Source organism: Ahaetulla prasina, chromosome 5, assembly GCF_028640845.1.
Source record: "Ahaetulla prasina isolate Xishuangbanna chromosome 5, ASM2864084v1, whole genome shotgun sequence".
NCBI classification, from domain to species: Eukaryota; Metazoa; Chordata; class Lepidosauria; order Squamata; family Colubridae; genus Ahaetulla; species Ahaetulla prasina.
This window is the reverse complement of record NC_080543.1, coordinates 130,940,365-130,960,309: the sequence shown is the minus strand read 5'-3', so window position 1 is coordinate 130,960,309 and position 19,945 is coordinate 130,940,365. Positions and strand designations below refer to the sequence as shown.

General features: G+C 44.1%; 1 protein-coding gene across 1 annotated transcript in view; it reads right to left on the bottom strand.

The window, feature by feature from the left end:
* Nucleotides 1–6,942: 6,942 nt before the first annotated feature.
* DIAPH3 (diaphanous related formin 3) overlaps nucleotides 6,943–19,945 on the bottom strand; it is a 156,987-nt gene continuing 143,984 nt past the window's right edge. Inside the window, exon 28 of the mRNA XM_058184947.1 lies at nucleotides 6,943–8,900. Within this exon, the coding sequence (XP_058040930.1) occupies nucleotides 8,644–8,900 (257 nt within the window). The 3' untranslated portion in view covers nucleotides 6,943–8,643. The remainder of the gene's footprint in view (nucleotides 8,901–19,945) is intronic.

Sequence of the window (19,945 nt, the reverse complement as noted above, 5' to 3'; positions counted from 1 at the left end):
AGATAAAATTGCTGCTTCCAATGAGAAAAGACCGGCTTGCTGAATATGGCTGTGGAATCATATGGCCGTGGAATTATGGATTACTGCAATATTACCATGGAATATAAACTAATCAGCTTTAAATAAGGCAATTTGGTGCTTTCCCAAGGGAGCCAATGGAGTTCTTTTCCATCTTCTGATGTACAATGGCTTCAGAAGAAGCAACAAGAGATGTCTAAGTGAGTGGAATCCTATATCTGCAAGGTTTGCATCCTGCCGCACTACATATTACTCCTTGGCAGAAGTAATACATACATTGCTGTACTGTATTAAATGCATGACAAGAGAAGCTGGAGGAGGAGGGGAAGGAGGAAGAGAAGGAGGAGGAGGAGGGAGTAAGAAAGAAACAGCACATTAGATCACCGAGTGTAATACATGCACCAAAGAGAATAAAGAGATTTCCAGAAAAGCTCAATTATTCCTTTCCATCTGCTTCATTGTTGAAAACATAAAGGAGATGTTCTGGTCTGAACTGGATTTTATTTTTTCCCCCCTTTTGGGGAATCTCAAGAACTGATGTCGACGGAAGTGAAGGAGAGGTAGCTAGGTGCCATATTGACAATTAAAAATAAATAAATCACGATGTCACGCCGTATTCACTAGAGCAACTTTCTCCAACGGAGGCCCTGCTAAGATTGCAATTTTTGGTCATGCCGGCTGGGAACGTTGAGCATTGCAGTCCCAACCCATCTGGAAGACGCCACGTATCGTGTTGCGCCAGAGGGCTTTTTAAGATCGGGACTGGAAATGTTGTTTGTTTAAGAAATTATAAATCAGACGTGTAGGTTGGAGTTCGGAGGAGCACAGCTAGCACAATACAGGCATAATGAACCGTTGATATCTGAAATTTCAAAAGGAGCAACAGTGTATTGCCGTGCATCAGGGGTAAAGAACGATGACGTTGCCTTCTCTTGTATCTCAGAAACCTCATAAATTGCAATCAATTTCGTTGGATGATTATTTTCTTATGCTCTTTCTAAGTGCTGCTGCTGGTTCGGACCGGTTCGGTGAACCGGTAGTTCCAATGATCAGCTGGTCCCACCCCCGCCCTATCCTGTTATGCCTCGACCGCCCTCCTCTCCGCAGCCGGGCCCCTCCCATCTCCTGCTATCTGAGTCAGAGTCTGATAATGAAGAGGAATGGCCTGGCATGCCTCCAGCCCCCAGCCCTGGCACCATGCCTGGACAGAATGTCAGGAATGAGCAAACAAACCTCCCTTCTACAGCGTGTGAGCACGAAGCCAGCCACGTGCTAGAATTGCCGGCAGCAGATCAGGAGGATGGAAAGTCACAATGGACGGATCTCCACTTCCGGAGAATGGAGAGGCGACGTCAGCAAAAGGAAGGGAGGGGCAGGCCTGGATAAGTGCTGAGTCATGGAGCCACACCCCATGGCCTAGATAAAAGACCATCTTGAGTCAAGCAATTTGAGTCAAGCAAAGTCTCATCTGGCTTGCTGAAGTCACACCTTGGATTCCTGCCTGCCCTGAGAACTCTGACAGGAATTTGGCAAAGGTGCAGAGGCTTCATGGCCACGCTTAATACAGACTTCCCAGACCCGGCCGTCGGAGGGGGAGGGGGACACGACATATCCTGTCCTATATTTTCTTCTTTCTGGCTCAGCTGATTCATGCAACACAGCTGATTTCCACACCTCTGCTGTTCTAATTACTGGGGCTGCCTTAGAAGGTAAGCAGCTGAGCTTCAAATTGCTGCATGCAAGTGCATTAGGTGCGCACACGTGTTTAGGTGCGCACACGTGTTAAGTGCGTACGAAGCACGGTCTCACCAAACCGGTTATTATACCGGTTGCAGCCCACCACTGCTCTTTCTCCAAAATTCTAGCTTTATTTCCTTTTAGATTAGGTGTGGCTACTAAACATGTCCAAGTCAAATTCAATGCATTATCATTTGGATCAGTGTCTATGGAGATTCTCGGTCATCCAGGTCATGGTTATCCCAATAAGTGCTTTTTCAAGAAGCAACCGGACTTTCTGGTTTTTCTTTGAAGACGCTTCGCTTCTCCTCCAAGAAGCTTCTTCTGCTCTGACCGGATGGTGGGGGAACGGAAGAATTTATATTCCTTGCAGACAGCTGGTCATTTGCATCCTTTTAGAGAGTCATTGAGGCCATTTGAAGGTTTATCTGTGTCTTCAGGGGCACCTGAGTGGTGCAAATGGGTGTGGAGTTTTCTTGGAACTATTAAATCCTCCATTCCCCACCATCCAGTCAGAGCTGAAGAAGCTTCTTGGATGAGAAGCGAAACGTCTTCAAAGAAAAACTAGAAAGTTCAGTTTCCTCTTGAAAAAGCACCTTTGGGATATCATTTGGGCCTTGATTATTATTAGAATAACACAGTAACAAGAGTTGGAAGGAACTTCGGAGGCCTTCTAGTCCAAGACTCTGCTCAAGCAGGAAACCCAATATCATTTCAGACAAACGGTTGTCTAATCTCATTTTAAAAACCTCCAGTGTTGAAGCACCCACAACTTCTGGAGGCAACTTGTTCCGCTGATTCATTGTTCTAACTGTCAAGAAATTTAAATTAGGATTTACCCTGAGTTATGCCTATTGTCTAGTCTCTTCTACAGTCCATTGTGAGAAACGCAGAGTTTATTAGCTACCTAAAGCAAGCATCAGATACTGAACCTTCTTAAACGTTTTTATGTCCAATGTATTGAAATAAACTATAGTTTTCCTCCTGGACCACATTCTTTTTGCCCTTTTAAAATCATTTTGAACTACTTTAAAGTTTCGTTAAGTTTGGCAAGAGTTATAGTTGTGTTCTTTCCTTCATTCCGACAGCTATTTAAGAAGGTGAGGGAACAGGTCTTCTAACATGTATATTTGACTACACAAGTCTGGATCATCAAACATTACTTCCATCATGACCTTGAGAGAAATTTAGCTTCAGCTGCTTTGTTTTGCACAAAATGCAATTTCAGGTCCCTCCAGTGAAATCAAGCAACACATTTAGCACTATTACCTTCCCTTCCCAATCTCAGATAACTATCCTTCTTTGCTATCTTCTACATCTCCTGATCCAAAATAAGAAAATTAGTTTTTCAGATAACTTCATATTTTATCCCCATAAGCTGACTAAATGAATGAACGAACAATTCGGTTGATGAAATGGCTTCCCTGTGTTTTTTTTTAGAAAGTATATAAGAATTCACTGAATATATCTGAAGGATGCCAGTCTGGGAATTCTTGTTTTAGAAACTGTCAGAAATATAAATAGTACATTAGAAGGGGAGAAATGAATGAATTCTGCCATTATGAAGCTCAATAGAATGCCCACCTAGTTTGCAACTTTAACGTTCTTTAACAGTGGGGGGAAAATAGCATCTTGGAGTCAGAGTTCAAAGGATTAAAGTTTTCCATGAACGATTTAACAAAATGAAATGCCCATTTTAATTGAAGTAAATTAACGGATTTCATTTAAAACTATGGCTTCTGAAAATGACATCGTTAAACAAATGCCTTTAAAACATGATTATTTTTATCTGAATTAGGACAAAGAAAAATTAATACTCTGTTGGTGGAGAAGACTCCTGCGAGTCCCTTGGACTGCAAGGCGAACAAACAAGTCAGTCCTAGAGGAGATCAACCCTGACTGCTCTTTAGAAGGCCAAATACTGAAGATGAAACTGAAATACTTTGGCCACCTAATGAGAAAGAAGGACTCACTGGAGAAGTCTAATGCTGGGAAAGATTGAGGGCAAAAGAAGAAAGGGACGACAGAGAACGAGGAGGCTGGATGGAGTCACTGAAGCAGTTGGCATGAGTGTAAATGGACTCCAGAGGATGGTAGAGGACAGGAAGGCCTGGAGGAACGTTGTCCATGGGGTCGCGATGAGTCAGAAACGACTTCGCAACTAACAACAACAAAAAATTGTGTAAATGCCACGCTCACTGAGTACAAGCATGGTTTTTTTTAAATTTTCCATACATGTGATAACTATCAATGTCCCTTGTTTAGATCTGTTAAGTAAGAGAAGCCTGCATTGCACAGGTATCGTATATGTGGTACCTTGCTCAATAGTAGTAACTGTGAGAGGGATCTTGGAGTCCTAGTGGACAACCATTTAAATATGAGCCAGCTGTGTGCAGCAGCTGCCAAAAAAGCCAACACTGTTCTGGGTTGCATAAACAGAGTGATAGAATCAAGATTATGTGAAGAGTTAATACCACTTTATAATGCCTTGGTAAGGCCACACTTGGAATATTGCATTCAGTTCTGGTCGCCACGATGTAAAAAAGATGTTGAGACTCTAGAAAGAGTGCAGAGAAGAGCAACAAAGATGATTAGGGGACTGGAGGCTAAAAAAAATGACGAACGCTTGCAGGAACTGGGTATGTCTAGTTTAATGGAAAGAAGGACTAGGGGAGACATGATAGCAGTGTTCCAACATCTCCGGCTACCACAAAAAAGAGGGAGTCAAGCTATTCTCCAAAGCACCTGAGGGCAGGACAAGAAGCAACAGATGGAAACTAATCAAGGAGAAAAGCAATTTAGAACTAAGGAGAAATTTATTTCCTAGTGGGAAAGAATTCATACATATATTCAGGTATTTTGTATCTTTGCATCTGTTCCAGAAAACATTCATGGAAAGCCATGGATGTGACAGTGAGATAGATAGATAGATAGATAGATAGATAGATAGATAGATAGATAGATAGATAGATAGATAGATAGATAGCTCTATAACTGTCTGGTTTGGTTCTGCAACCCAACAAGCCAGACACAGACTTCAGAGGATAATTAGAACTGCAGAAAAAACAATTGCTACCAACCTGCCTTCCACTGAGGACTTGTATACAGCACGCATCAAAAAGAGGGCCGTGAAAATATTTACAGACCCCTCACATCCTGGACATAAACTATTTCAACTCCTACCCTCAAAATGATGCTACAGAGCACTGCACACCAGAACAACTAGACACAAAAACATTTTCTTCCCGAACGCCCTCACTCTGCTAAACAAATAATTCCCTCAACACTGACAAACTATTTACTAAATCTGCACTACTATTAATCTTCTCATAGTTCCCATCACCCATCTCCTTCCACTTATGACTGTATGACTGTAACTTTGTTGCTTGTATCCTTGATTTATATTGATAGTTTCCTGATTGCTTATTTGTACCCTATGACTATCATTAAGTGTTGTACCTTAGAATTCTTGATCTTTTCTTTTATGTACACTGAGAGCATATGCACCAAGACAAATTCCTTGTGTGTCCAATCACACTTGGCCAATAAAAAAATCTATTCTATTCTATTCTATTCTATTCTATTCTTTTCTATTCTATTCTATTCTATTCTATTCTATTCTATTCTATATAGATGTGTGTGTGTGTGTGGTATCTATTTATGTATGTATATAGCATGCGTATGTGTGTTTGGGTAGACATACATTTTCTCTTGAGAGCAGGCAACAGAATTTCAATAAAGTTATCTTATCTTTTTGAAAGTCAATTTTTTGAGTAGGTGGATTGAGCAAAACGTCCTTGACATTCAAAGGCAACTGAATATACAAAAAAAGAGCAGAATGCAATCCAATTTGGGAGACTGTAAATTGTAAACAAACAAACAAAAACAACCTATATCCCTAAGAGTTGGCAGGTTTCTACTATACTAGTTTGGCTAACTGCTGGAGAAAGAGAGAAAGAAAAATAGCTCACTTCCCAGAAGAAATAGCAATAGCACTTAGATTTATATACCACTTTACAATGCTTTATGGCCCTCTCTAAGCGGTTTACAGACTCAGCCTCTTGCCCCCAACAATTTGGGTCCTCATTTTACCCACCTCGGAAGGATGGAAGGCTGAGTCAACCTTGAGCCTGGTGAGATTCGAACTGCCAAACTGACCTTAACCCTGAAAGCAGGGTTAATCTACTGCTTGTAATTGGCTGTGATGCCATTGTAACTGGACTTTGACTTGAAAGCAGTTTTGCTGTACCCAGCCTGTAACAGAGATGAGTCATCTCTGGAAATCTCTCCATCTTTCCATGGGGTCTTCTAATGCCGTTCCATGAAGGAACATCATTATTTCACTGCCTTATTTCTATGTGGTTTACACTATAGAGGGAAACTCTCATTATAGTGCCACACGGTCATTTATTTCTATTAGACTTCTATCAGTTCCAATGGAAGGGAACTTCTATCGATATTCTTCAAACTTCACTCCCAGAATTCCCCAGCCAGCAAAACGCTAATCAATACAAACAAACTTTTAGCATAGAATATCTCAACAAAAAGGATATACCGTATTTTTCGGACTATAAGACACACCGGAGTAGAAGACGCACCAAGATTTCAAAGAGGAAAACAAGAAAAAAAAAAAGGTTTTGCCCTCCCCAGTCCCCAGGAGCACTCTGGAGGCCTCTCAAACCCTCTGCGCGTCCTGTTTTTACAAAAAATGGTGCCGTTTTTCACAAAAACGGGATGGGGGCTAGGGAGGGCAAAAATGCGATGCGTGGGGGGGGGTTGGGAGGTGAAAAACGAACCCATTTTTCCAGCCTCCCAACCCGGACGACGTGTCACGTTTTTGCCCTCCCCAGTCCCCAGGAACACTCTGTAGGCCTCCCAAACCTTCTGTGTGCCCGTTTTTGCGAAAAATGGGCCTGTTATTGGCAAAAATGGGACACGAGGGGCGGGGTTTTGGGAGGCCAAAAATGGCTTAATTCGGTTTATAAGCTGCACCAACATTTCCACCCTCTTTTGGGGGGGGCGGGGAAGTGTGTCTTATACTCCGAAAAGTATATTTTTGTCTTAGAATATTCTGGACATTTCCAGAATGTTCTGTTTTTCCTTCTGACCGTGATGATTTAGTAGATTCTTGGGAATTCTGAACAAAATAGGCCAGAAGGGTAGGTTTTACACATCCGTAAGCAATAAAGTTTAATATTCGCAAAGAGCCTTGTTCAAAATGCCTCTGTTTTTAAACAAACAAGAAATATAGGTAATGAGTGAGCATGGCATATAAATACATTTAAATAAAATGTGTTCCGCATTATTTTATTAGTTTAGAAACAAATAGGGCACAGTAGAAAGCTTTAATAGCGCCTTCAGTACAATATTTTGAAGATTACTCTGTCCTTCGCCAAACAGTAGTGTCACCAAATAACTTACAGCACAGTGCACACTTTTACAATATGATTAGCCGTATCTACAGAGAGTTGAGCAATGAACAAATGAATTAAAGTATAAGCACTAGCACTTAGACTTATATACCGCTTCACAGTCTTCTCTAAGCGGTTTACAGAGTTAGCCTATTTGCCCCCAACAATCTCGATCCACATTTTAACGATCTTGGAAGGATGGAAGGTTGAGTCAACCTTGAGTTAGTCAGGATCAGTAGTCGAATTCAAATTTTTTACTACCGGTTCTGTGGGCGTGACTTGGTGGGCGTGGCAGGGGAAGGATACTGTAAAATCTCCATTCCCACCCCACTCCAGGGGAAGGTTACTGCAAAATCCCCATTTCCTCCCGATCAGCTGGGACTTGGGAGGCAGAGAATAGATGGGGGTGGGGCCAGTCAGAATTTTTACTACCGGTTCTCCGAACTACTCAAAATTTCCGCTACTGGTGCTCCAGAACTGGTCCGAACCTGCTGAAACCCACCTCTGGTCAGAATGAGGCAGGGTCAGCCTGGAATACTGCATTCTAATCACTACAAATTATTCCAATAATAACAACAATTCAGAATGTAAAAGTTTGTGGATAAATCCTACGAAACTTTTCACAGAGTAAAAAGTATGCGTGTTTTCCTGAATCTAAAAATGGTAAAATTTAAGGTTGGCTATGTGAAAATAACCAACAAAATTGCTTTGGTTCTTAGATTTGTGCTGTGAGCAAGTCCGTTTTAGGCTTCAGTTTGAATAGCAGCTATAGGTTGAATATAAATTTCAGATTTATTATAGAAATAACAATACATTTTATATATGCATATAATCTATAGTCCATGCACCCACCCACCAAACACTCCGAAACATTTATAAAACTTTATAATAAGATATATATTGTATTGCACATTCCAGAGAGCTAGTAACAAAACTGTAAACATATATAGCTTGATTTGCATTTTTTTTTAACATTCAACTAATAGTTTATGTGAAAAGGCATGTCAGTTGTTAAAGGTGAGCAATAGAAAAAAGTCAGTTTTCATTGTTTTAATTGCCTCCCAACCAGTTGCAAAATATTAAGCTCATATATTATAGTAATACAATTTTAATTCGGACCCAAAGTATTTATGAATGTGCACTTCAAAATGCCATGACAAATATGCAGCAGCATGCAAAATGTATATATATATATATACACTTTAAAATATGTAAAACATTATTTGTGATAGCAATTAAAAAGATTTTTAAATATATATTTTACCAAGTGGTGTGTCATGTCAGAAAAGCAGTGGAGACTGGGAGTTTTAAATAAGGAATATTTCTCCCTGAACGTTTGCACTATGCTAATAGCTACTTGCAGGTATTTATGATGTGAAGCATCGTTCCGAACTGGTACAATCTTATGAATAATGTAACCAAGTATTTTCCTGAACGTCTAAATGGGTCCAAAAATTTATGCAACTGGTTAAAACGTTCACAGTGCTCGTAATCTCGCGAGCAAAGCTTCCACTTCAGGCATCACTTCTCCTCTAGAACCGCCAAGTTCTACTTCTTCCTTTCTGTTGGATCCTCCGCACGGGACTTTCTTTTTCCCAAGACTGTTTCTCTTTTCGACCGATGATTTAGCTTCGTTTTCACGATGAACGTCCTTGCGCGCTAGGTTCCTTACCGAACCTCCGTTCATATTGTGGTGAGGATGCAACTTTTCCCCTGTTGGTGCTTTCTGGTTTTCTGCATGAGAAGAAAACAAAACCAATTGTTGTTTTTTTTTTTTTGCTGGACACTACAGTGAGGTGCATAACACAGATTGACCCATTTACAATATTGGTACAGCGTATCTTTACTCCCAGGCTGCCCCGCCACCAACTCTTTCTGGAGGGGAGAAAGTGACGTCCCCATCTTCTCCTGCGCTCCACTGCCCTTCAAAGGAACCTCAGAGTGCAGATCTCGGCTTGATTTTTGAAGGACATTTAGTCCTGATAGGTTACCTTGGCTGCTCATGTTAATTGGGGGCTTCGACGCTTCAGTTACTTGCAGGTTTACCTCGGCCGTTCATTGGTCACTTTGCAAAGATGGACCACCCCTCCAATGAGCCAATGGTGATCATGGGAGTGTCAATGGCTGATTTTACCAGCGTTGCTAAAATAAGACAATGGTTGAGTTGTTTGCTTAGCCTAGAGAAGTCGCTTGTTTAAATTCTACGGAAACCCGTGATGGCGAATGTATGGCACGCGTGCCACAGGTGGCACACGAAGCCATATCTGTGGGCATGCAAGCATTGCCCTAACTCAGCTCTAGCGTGTATGTGCGTGCCAGCCAGCTGATTTTGGGGCCTTCCGGGCCCACAGGAAGTCAGGAAAGGGGCTGTTTCCGGCCTCCAGAGAGCGTCCGGAGGGATGGGGAAGGGCGTTTTCGCCCTCCCCAGGCTCCAAGAAAGCCTCTGGAATCCGGGGAGGACGAAAAATGGGCCTACTGGGCCCACTGTGCCATTGGACGCTAAAAGTGTGGGGAGCATGGGGGGGGGGTTGTCATGTGGACATTGGATTATGGGTGTGGGCATGCGTGTGCATGACACCCCCCACACTCCCCACGCTTTTGGCACTCAACGGCAAAAAGGTTAGTCAACACAGCCCTAGAGAAACCGTTACAATTTTTCTTGTTTTAGATAATTTTCCTCAGCTTTCTTTCTTTCTTCTTCTTTCCCTTCCTTCCATCTTTCTTTCCCTTCCTTCCATCCTTCCTTTCATCTTTATCATCCTTCCTTCTTTCCTTCCTTCTTTCCTTCCTTCCTTCCTCCCTTTTCTTCCTGTACGTGTGTACAAATTCACAAAAAATGTTTGACATATGCTTTCCTGGGGAAGAACAATAGGAGGGCACAGCAATGGGAAAATTGTCTGGTGGGCAAACATGGTTGCTGGCAGTCTCGCACGAATCATTTGCAAGCTGTTGCCAACTTGTCTCAGTTCAGACAAGTTTTTCTTTTCTTTTCAAATAATCTTAGTATTAAGCCCGACTGAGCAGAGGATAGAACCAGCTTAAAATTTTATTGTTTGATTTGTATCCTGCCTTTATTATTATTTTAAACAAATATTGTATTTTTCAGACTATAAGATGCACCGAAGTATAAGACGTACCTTAGTTTTTTGTTTTTTATAAAAAAGTTTTATTTTTACGTTCATATCCAACAACTCATCCAATGTACAGTCATATACAATTATATATTATATAATAATATACAATTAGTCAGTCATCACCCCCTCCTTTTAACTCTCTTCCCTCTTCTACCTTCTTCTACTTTCCACACCTTCCTCCCCTTCTCTTATCTACATCCTGTCCTCCCTCTGCCCTACACCTTCCTTCTCCCTCTTCTACCCCTCTTCCTTCCTCTTCTCCCCCTCTTCTCCTCTTTCCTACCTCTTAGTCTCTCCTCCTTTCTCCCTCCCCACCATTCTAAAATGGTAGCTGGGCAGACCGGACCCCACATTAATTATATTTATACATCTTCAATAATCCCGGTACATTAACCATCACTCCACTCCTTCTACATTTAGTTTGAATAAGTAGCTGCTTTCTCACCCAAACACCCTGATCTTCAAAGTAGTAGTAGAAACTAAAGCAGGAAAACCTATATACAGCCAACAAATGAACAATGCCAATGAAGCGTTCCATCTTTCAGCTTGTATATGAATTTGATTGCTTACATTGAAGTACCGTATTTTTCAGAGTATAAGACGCACCGGCGTAGAAGACGCATCTTAGTTTTTGTTGAGGAAAATAAGCAAAAAGCTGATTGGTAGGTGGATGGCCTCTCTGAATACCCCCAATCAGCTGTTCCCAGAGATGAATTTTAGCAACAGGTTCAGCGGTTGTGAGCTCTGCGCCTTGCTTTTTTCAGGCTCTGAAACCTCCATTTCAGAGGCTTTTTTCGGCCTGTCAAACGGAGATTTCAGAGGCTTTTTTCAGGCCTCCGTTTCAGAGGCTAGGCGGGGCTAAATTCGGACTATAAGACGCACCCAGATTTTCAGCTTCTTTTGGGGGGGTAAAAAGATGCATCTTATACTCCAAAAATACAGTACCTCAAGGCAGCCAACGTATTCAACACACCTTCCTCTTCCAATTTGCCTCACAAGGACAACCCTGTGAGGTGAGCCTGGGTTGAGAGAGAGGGACTGGCCCAAAGTCACCCAATTGGCTTTCATGACTAAGGCAGAACTAGAACTCCCGCGTTTTAGCCTGGTGCCTTAACTAAACCAAAACTTAAGGGAGGACATGCAGTGAGATAAAAGAAAATAGTTCTGACAGGAATCAAAAGGAAGAACAGATTTTTATATCCCTTGATTCATGAAAATGGGTACAATATGTAGATTCTGCCTATGTTGAGATAAATACAATTCATTCAAAGAATTTATAAAAATTCTGAGATATTGCACTGAAGGAAATTAGTTTTTTCCAGAATTCTAGAGCAGAGGTGTCAAGCTGAAGGCCAGCGGGCCAAATCCGGCCCGCAGGGTGCTTAGATCTGGCCCGCGGGACTGCCCTGGAAACAGTAAAGGACCAGTCCGGGTGCCTCTGCCAGCGAAAACGGAGCTCAGGAGGGCTGCCTGCGGCCCTCCCGAGCTCTGTTTTTGCTGGCAGAGGGTTTCAGGAGGCCGTTGCAGCTGAAAACTGAGCTTGCGAGGGCCGCGGGCAACCCTCCCGAGCTCCGTTTCCAGCGGCAGAGGGTTGCAGGAATAAAACATAGCTCGGGAGCCCGTTTTCACTGGCAGAGCACTTGGGCCACCACAGGCGCCTCCGATACAAGTGATATCAAGCTGGCCACATCCACCCCGCCCCCGCCCCAAGATCAACACAACCTTGATGGGCCCTCAATGAAATCTGAGTTTGACACCCATTGTTGTGCCTCGTCCTCCCTCCTCTCCTCAGCCGGGCCCCTCCCGTCTGCACCTGGGCCAGTTATCAGACTTGGAGTCTGATAATGAAGATGAATGGCCTGTCATGCCTCCAGCCCCCGGCCCTGGCCCCATGCCCGGAAAGGATGTCAGGAGTGAACAGAGAAGCCCGATAAACTTCACTCCTACAGCATGTGAGCAGGAAGCCAGCCACGTGCTGGAATTACTGACAGCAGATCCAGCTGAAGAGAATTCAAAGTGGAAGGATCCTTGCTTCCGGAGATCTGAGAAGCGACGCCAGCAGAAGGAAGGGAGGGGCAGGCCTGGATAAATGCTGAGTCATGGAGCCACACCCACAGCCTATATAAAGGACCTGCTTTTGGCATTCCAACCTTGAGTCAAGCAAAGTCTCATCTAGTTTGCTGATATCGGACTCTATCGCTGAAGTCACAACTTGGACTCGTGCCTGCCCTGAGAAACCTCGAAGAAATTTGGCAAACTGCAAAGGCTTCTTTGCCACGTTTGATACGGACTTCCTTGACCCGGTCGTCGGAGGGGGAGGGGGACACGACACCCATGTTCTAGAGATGCAAACAATTCTTCTCACCTTGCTCTTCAATTAAAAAACAAAACAAAACAAAAAAGCCCACTACATGTTTCCTAAACTAAAAGTACAGCACCTCATGCTAGATTTGGCTGAAGCAACCCCAACAGTTCTACAGCAAAGCAGAAGTCCGGACGTACATTTCTCTAACCCAAGCAGCAGCGTGTTCTCGAGTCGACCTACGTCACGGTTGTTCGGAGGAAAATTTGGGGGAAAGGCATCAAGCTCCGAAAGCAGGAGAAATGGAAAATAAGGAGGAGGTTGTCTCCCAGCAGGAGAAACGGAGAACCTTGTATAAGTCTGCCGTAGCCGGCTGGCATCAAATGCCCTCAGAACAGCAACCATTGGGATTTGATGTTTGTTTTATCTGGCATTCCTGAAGACAAGCAAAGCTTATTTTAGCTCTCTGCGCGGAGCCAACAGTCGTTTTAATGGATTTGTCAAGTGTACAAATCAGTACACTGATTTCACAATTTCCCGGGAACAGCAATGAAGAGAGGTTATTTATGTATGTATACGTTCGAACTAGACTGTGATGTTTCTCTGTGTCATATATGTGTGTGTGTGGGTATATGCATAATGGTTATCTTTTTTGAGAGCTGAATGCAATGAAATTTCATTTTCAAGTATGCTGAATAGTGTACATTTAAAGTGACAATATAGATTCTGTTCTACCCTACCCTATCCTATCCTTCATTCCATTACTCTCTGTTCTGTTCTGTTCTGTTCTATTCTATTCTATTCAGTGGTGGGTTGCTATTGGTTCGACCCAGATTGGGCAAACAGGTAGCGACGGGAAGGTCTGCCCACCTGCCCGGATGCTTCTGCGCATGCGCACAAACAAACCGGTACCGACGGATTTTGAAACCCGCCCCTGATTCTATTCTATCCTATCCTTCATTCCAATACTCCCTATCCTATCCTATCCTATCCTATCCTATCTATCCTATCCTAAAATAAGTTTACAGTCATGACAATGAGTCAATTAACAGGACTACCAGTCTATAGGCAAAATAAATTGAAAACCCAAATAAAGTTATGTTGCAACCAAAGCTACACCAAATAGGGATATATATATATATATATATATATATATATATATATATATATATATATATATATATATATATATATATATATATATATATATATATATATATATATATATATATATTTGTTTTCTGAATATATATATTCTTATAAAGATCATCATCATCTTTTTTTTAATAACCCCATAATCCCTTGAGCGGTGGAGTCTGGACAACTCAATGGAGAAGATTGTTTACTGGCCGGATGCCTTTCCTGTCGCCAATGCGGAGTTTTGTTCAGCAGGTATATATATATACTCATTGTGCCCAGAGAAATATCAGCCTCTACCTAGGATTGAATTCACAGCCTCCTGATTGTGAGGCGAGAGCTCCACCTCTAGGCCTTTTTTCTTATAAACAGGTGTCCATAAATAAGTGTGATCATTTCAATAAACAGCATAAGGCCCTTTTTCATATATAATTCAGTCTCCTGCCAGTTAAAAAAAATGATACAGGTAATCCTTGATTTAAAACAGTTCATTTAGTGACCATTCGAAGTTACAACGGCCCTGAAAATAAGTGACTCAGGACGGGGTTTTTTCACACTTACCACCGCTGCAGCAACCCCATGGTCACGTGACCCAAATTTGGATGCTTAGCAACTGACTCATATTTATGACGGTTGCAGTGTGTCTGGGATCATGGGATCCACGTGATCATATGACAAGCAAAGTCAATGAGGAAGCCGGATTCATTTAACAATGTGATACTGCCTAAACAACTGCAGTGATTCGGTAAAAAGGGAGGAAATTTCACTGAGCAACTGTCTTGTTTAGCAAGAAAAAAAAATTGGTCTCAATTGTGGCTATAAGTCGAGGATCTATGAGAGAATCTGACCACTTATGACAGAGGTGTAAAACTCAAGGCCTGGGGGCCGGATCTGGCCCATGGAGCTGACCTGGAAAAAGCAAAGGACTGGCCCATGGTGCCTCTACCAGCGAAAACGGAGCTGCGGAGAGGGTTGCAGGAGCTGAGCTGCGGAGCTCAGCGAAAACGCAGCTCCGCAGAGGGTTGCAGGAGGCCGTCGCAGCCGAAAACGGAGCTTGGGAACCAATGGTGAAATTCAAATTTTTTTTACTCCCGGTTCTGTGGGCATGGCTTTGTAGGCATGGTGTGGCTTGGTGGGCGTGACAGGGGAAGGATATTGCAAAATCTACATTCCCTCCCCACTCTGGGGCCAGTCAGGGGTGGTATTTGCTGGTTCTCCGAACTATTCAAAATTTCCGCTACCAGTTCTTCAGAACCTGCTGAATTTCACCGCTGTTGGGAGCCCGTTTTTGCTGGCAGAGTGCTCGGGCCATCACAGGCGCCCCCGACATAAGTGACGTCGAGCTGGCCACGCCCACCCTGGCCCTGCCCACCCCGGTCCCCCTCAATGAAATAGAGTTTTGACACCCCGGCTTACAAGAAGTGTTCTCCATCCTCCATCCGAGCGATGGCTTAATTAGCCGGCACTATCAGCCCTGGCAGCAAAAGAGCGAGCATCTGCCAAGTGGCTCCATTATCTCCCTCGACGCCAATAAGTCAAACAGCATTTCAGCTCTTAGTTCAGCTGCAATTAACAGCTGAACTAAGAGCTGAAATGCTGTTTGACTTATCGGCGTCGAGGGAGATAATGGAGCCACTGTTAATTGCCTGCTACGAAGAGACACAGCAGCTCTCGCTGCCTTTATATCCTGTTGGGTGTGGCACCATGACTCAGCACTTCCTAGGCCTGCCCCAGCCCTGCTTCTGTTGTTCCTACCTCTCCTGCCTACGAAATCTAGGGTCCAGCCAGGCTTGATTGCCATCAGTCAGGTCTGGAGGCGTGGCCTGGGGAGGGGGAAAGAGTCAGGGGATGGAGGCTCGTCATCTCTTCAACCTGGCCTGCCTCTGGCTCCTGGAGCTGAGCCAGGGAAGCCGGTGCTCCCGAGGTAAGTCCTGACGGCCCTTCCCCCTCACTTTCCAAGTCACTTTCTGGCAGGAGGGCCGGCTCGGGCGGGGGGGGGGGGCAGACACAACAGGAAGCCCCATTTAGTCCAGTCCTGTCTTCCAAAATTCCTGTGCTTTAAAGTCCTAGAAATGTCATTGCCTAACCCCTTGTTTGTTCCCAGAACGCGCTCAACGGAGAGTAAAAAAAAAAAAAAAATGAATTGCAGATTTTTTAAAAAAACTTAAAGCAGGAGACCTTAAACAATAACTCAGTCAAACTTCAAATGCACTTCGTTGTGATCTCTCTTTTTAACGAACCTCTTGAGAGATCTCAAACTTGTGGTTTTTTTTTCCCCACAAAAAGGAATATTCAATATTCATGTAACCTTGAACGAGGCTTGAAAATGGCTTCAACAAACTTGACATGACATTTAAAAGGGGTTTTGTTTTTTCCTCCCCTTCTTTCCTTCCCTTTCTTTCTTTTCTTTTTCTTTTCTTTTTTGGGTTATGCGCTGAAAGATGTTCCATCATCCCAATTGTAATGACTTTGGAGCCCAGGCAGTCACTCATGACAGTGTGTTTTATGTGACTGGTGAAAATCCCTACCGAAAACAGCTTGTACATTAAAAGGCTGCCGCAGAAGATATTTACTGCACTGTCAGTCCCTGACCAGGAGCTCACAGTGATGGATGAGTTTTTTTACGCCCGTTTCTTGGGCAATCTCGACAATTTCTAGGAAGCACGATCACCTTTCGGCTGCGAGGAAAGGGAGTGGAGGGGGGGGAGAAATAGTCTTCTGGAGCTTCCTTTATCAAAGGGGCAGTTGATGCTTAAAAAAAATCTAATAACACAGGGAGCAATTTTCATTTAGTTGCATTTACCGTTTGATAAAATAGCTTCAACGTGTTGCCAGGGTGAAACCCATCCACCCCCTGCAAGAAATGGTTATATGATGTGGTTTTGGGGGGAGGGGGGGGGAAGGTCTATAAGTATGCAAATCTGTTTTGCGAGGGAGTGTGCGTGGTTCCTTTCCAGACAGAAAAGCATAATTCTGTTAGCCTCAAAAAAGAAGAATAAGTATACGAGAGGCAAATGGCAATCCAAGATAAAGGCTCTGGATATTTTCTTGGGGGAAGGAAATTATTTTCCTGCCGTGTAAATTCACCATATGCACAGAGATTTTAACAAGAGATATTTCAAACCTGATATGTACCCTGCTTCCTCGAAATAAGACCTATCTCAAAAATAAGCCCTAGCATGTTTGTATTAGGCGTGCGTATAATAAAAGCCCTACCCTCCAAAATAAGGCCTACTTAAGAGCCTGTGCAGCTGGCTGGCTGCCAATTCTGTCTGCAGCTGGATGGCGCTGCTCCAGCCGTGAAGTGGAGGAGTGGTGGAGCCGCCCCACAGACCCCATACTGGCTTACCTCAGGGCGCCTGCAACCAAGCCATCCATGCCCCGACACCTGCCTTGTGACGGCAGCAGTGGCAGCCATGTGCAGCAGAGAGCAATTTTCATTTAGTTGCATTTACCGTTTGATAAAATAGCTTCAACATGTTGCCAGGCCCCTGCAACCAAGCCATCCACGCCTCGACACCTGCATGTGCACCATGTGCAGCAGGAGCCCATGTGGTCTTCGGCCCACTTCTGCTTGCTCGTGGCCGCAATGGAGGAGGCCGAGTGGTGTGTGGGGACAGGAAGCTGTGGTGCGCCAGTGCTGCCACCATGAGGCAGGGGGATGGAACTTATCTCAGGGCCCCCACAGCCAAGCCATCCACACCTATGGTGAGGCAGGTGTCTGGGTGTGGATGGCCTGGCTTCGGGGGCCCTGAGGTAAGCTCTACCCCCCTGCCTCATGGCGGTAGCACTTGCACACCACACAACCTCCTACCCCACCACGAGCAAGCCAAAGAAGTGCACCTCCCATACATGGGAAAAAAATAAGACTCCACCCAAAATAAGCCCTAGTTGTTCTGTCCCCCCCACCTCAGTCCGGGAGGCACGTGAACTGACTCAGCTGGCAATTTAGTCCACGGCAGCTATCAGCTCTGGCAGCAAACCAGCGATCATCTGCCAAGGTTTTCTTTATCTTCCTTGATGCCGGTGTGTCAGAAGCTCGTTACCGGAGCAACCAGGAAGTCAGGAACAAACAGCAATCCAAGCCAAATGCTCAGTCAAATAGTTCAGCTCAAGTTTTCTCCAGTCAGTTTGTTTGTCCGTCATGAAGTAGTAGAGCAGCCCCTCCTGCTTTTATACCCTGTGGGGTGTGGCCCCGTGACTCAGCACTTTCTAGGCCTGCTCCACCTCTTCTTCTGTTGTTCCCGTCTCTCTTGTCTACGAAACCAGGGATCTAACCAGGACTGATTGTCCACAGCTGGGTCTGGAAACGTTGCCTGGGTGGGGGGGAGATACAGGAGACAGAGGCCTCGTCACCTCCTTCACCTGGCCTGCCTCTGGCTCCTGGAGCTGAGCCAGAGAGGCCGGCTCTGCAGAGGGGAGCCCTGACGGCCCTTCCCCCTCACTCTCTGAGTCACTTTCTGGCAGAGGGCCAGGTCCGGGGTGTGGGGGAGCGGCTGAAGCCACAACATTAGTGCTTATTTGGGGCCCCAAAAGAAAATAAGATTCAGTAGATCTTAGAAGGGTAAAAAAATATGTAGTGTAATTCTTTTGTTTAAAATTTAGGGGATAGTTCACTCTTTGTGCATTTTTTGTGTGTTTATTAAAATAATATACCAATTTGGGTTTGCGGGTAGCCCTTGCTTAAGAATCATTGGGACCACAATCTTGGACGTTGAGCGAAGTGGTTGTTAAATGAGACATCGCACGACTGCTTTGCTCAACGTCTGTAATCTCAGCACACCTGGTTGCGGTCCCTAAACGGTCTTGTTGAGTGGACAAAGGGGTGGGTGCCTCAGGTGAGTAGATATGCTGAAAGACAGGACTTGTAGAAAGCTTTTTACAAACCTAAAATACATATCAGACGTTGTGTGTATTTGATGTGAGCATTGAACTGTCCGCTGATGGCAGAGCAAATTCAAATTCTAGCTAGATTAAATTTAATTTCCCTAGAATGCGGTTAAACATAATTGTAGGTTGTGGATATCTATTATGTAGGGTAGCAATTTAGGCACCTGCGGCACTAGTTTTACTCTAAAATGAATTATTTCGAAAGTTGCCTCTTTAGAAGTAGATGAATTACAATCTTTATCAGTTTATCAATCCATACATTTCTGACGACCAGTATCTTCTTAACAGACAAACATAAGAAGCGCTCAGTTCAGTTCTTAAACTATCAAGGCAGCCTTGCAAATGTCATCCATTGGCTGGATTTTAAGAGAATTGTTGTTTTGAGATCTTTAAAAATCAGAAGTAATAACTTGTCTCTCTCCCTCTTCTTTCTATCTATCTATCTATCTATCTATCTATCTATCTATCTATCTATCTATCTATCTATCTATCTATCTATCTACCTACCTACCTACCTACCTACCTACCTACCTACTTATCCATACATACTGAGATGGTGGGAACATTTTTTCCTATAATTCCTATAGATCGGGGCGTCAAATCCTAACCTGGATCTGGCCCATGGGGTGTTTAAATCTGGCCCGCAGGGCTGGCCTGGAAATAGCAAAGGATCGGCCCGCGGTGCCTCTGGCAGCCAAAAGGGGGGGGGACATGCCCCCATGCCCCATTTTGTCCAGCAGAGGGCTGCAGGAGGCCATCCAGGCCAAAAATGGGGCACGGAGGGCCCCCATGCACCCCCCATGCTCTGTTTTGGCTGTCAGGATGCTGCAGGAGGTGTCCGTTCCATCTCCCCCACCCCCTGGCCGGAGGGCCCGCGGAGGAGAACTACAATGCTGATCTAGCCCTCGAAGAAATCCAGTATGATCCACCGCTGCTAGATGTTGAGACTCTAGAAAGAGTGCAGAGAAGAGCAGCCAAGATGATTAGGGGACTGGAGGCTAAAACATATGAAGAACGGTTGCAGGAACTCAGTATGTTTAGTTTAATGAAAAGAAGGACTAGGGGAGACATGATAGCAGTCTTCCAATATCTCAGGGGCTGCCCCAAAGAAGAGGGAGTCAAGCTATTATCCAAAGCACCTGAGAGTAGAACAAGAATCAATGGGTGGAAACTAATCAAGGAGAGAAGCAACTTAGAACTAAGGAGAAATTTCCTGACAATGAGAACAATTAATCAGTGGAGCAACTTCCCTCCAGAGGTTGTAAATGCTCCAACACTGGATGTTTTTAAGAAGAGATTGGATAACCATTTTTCTG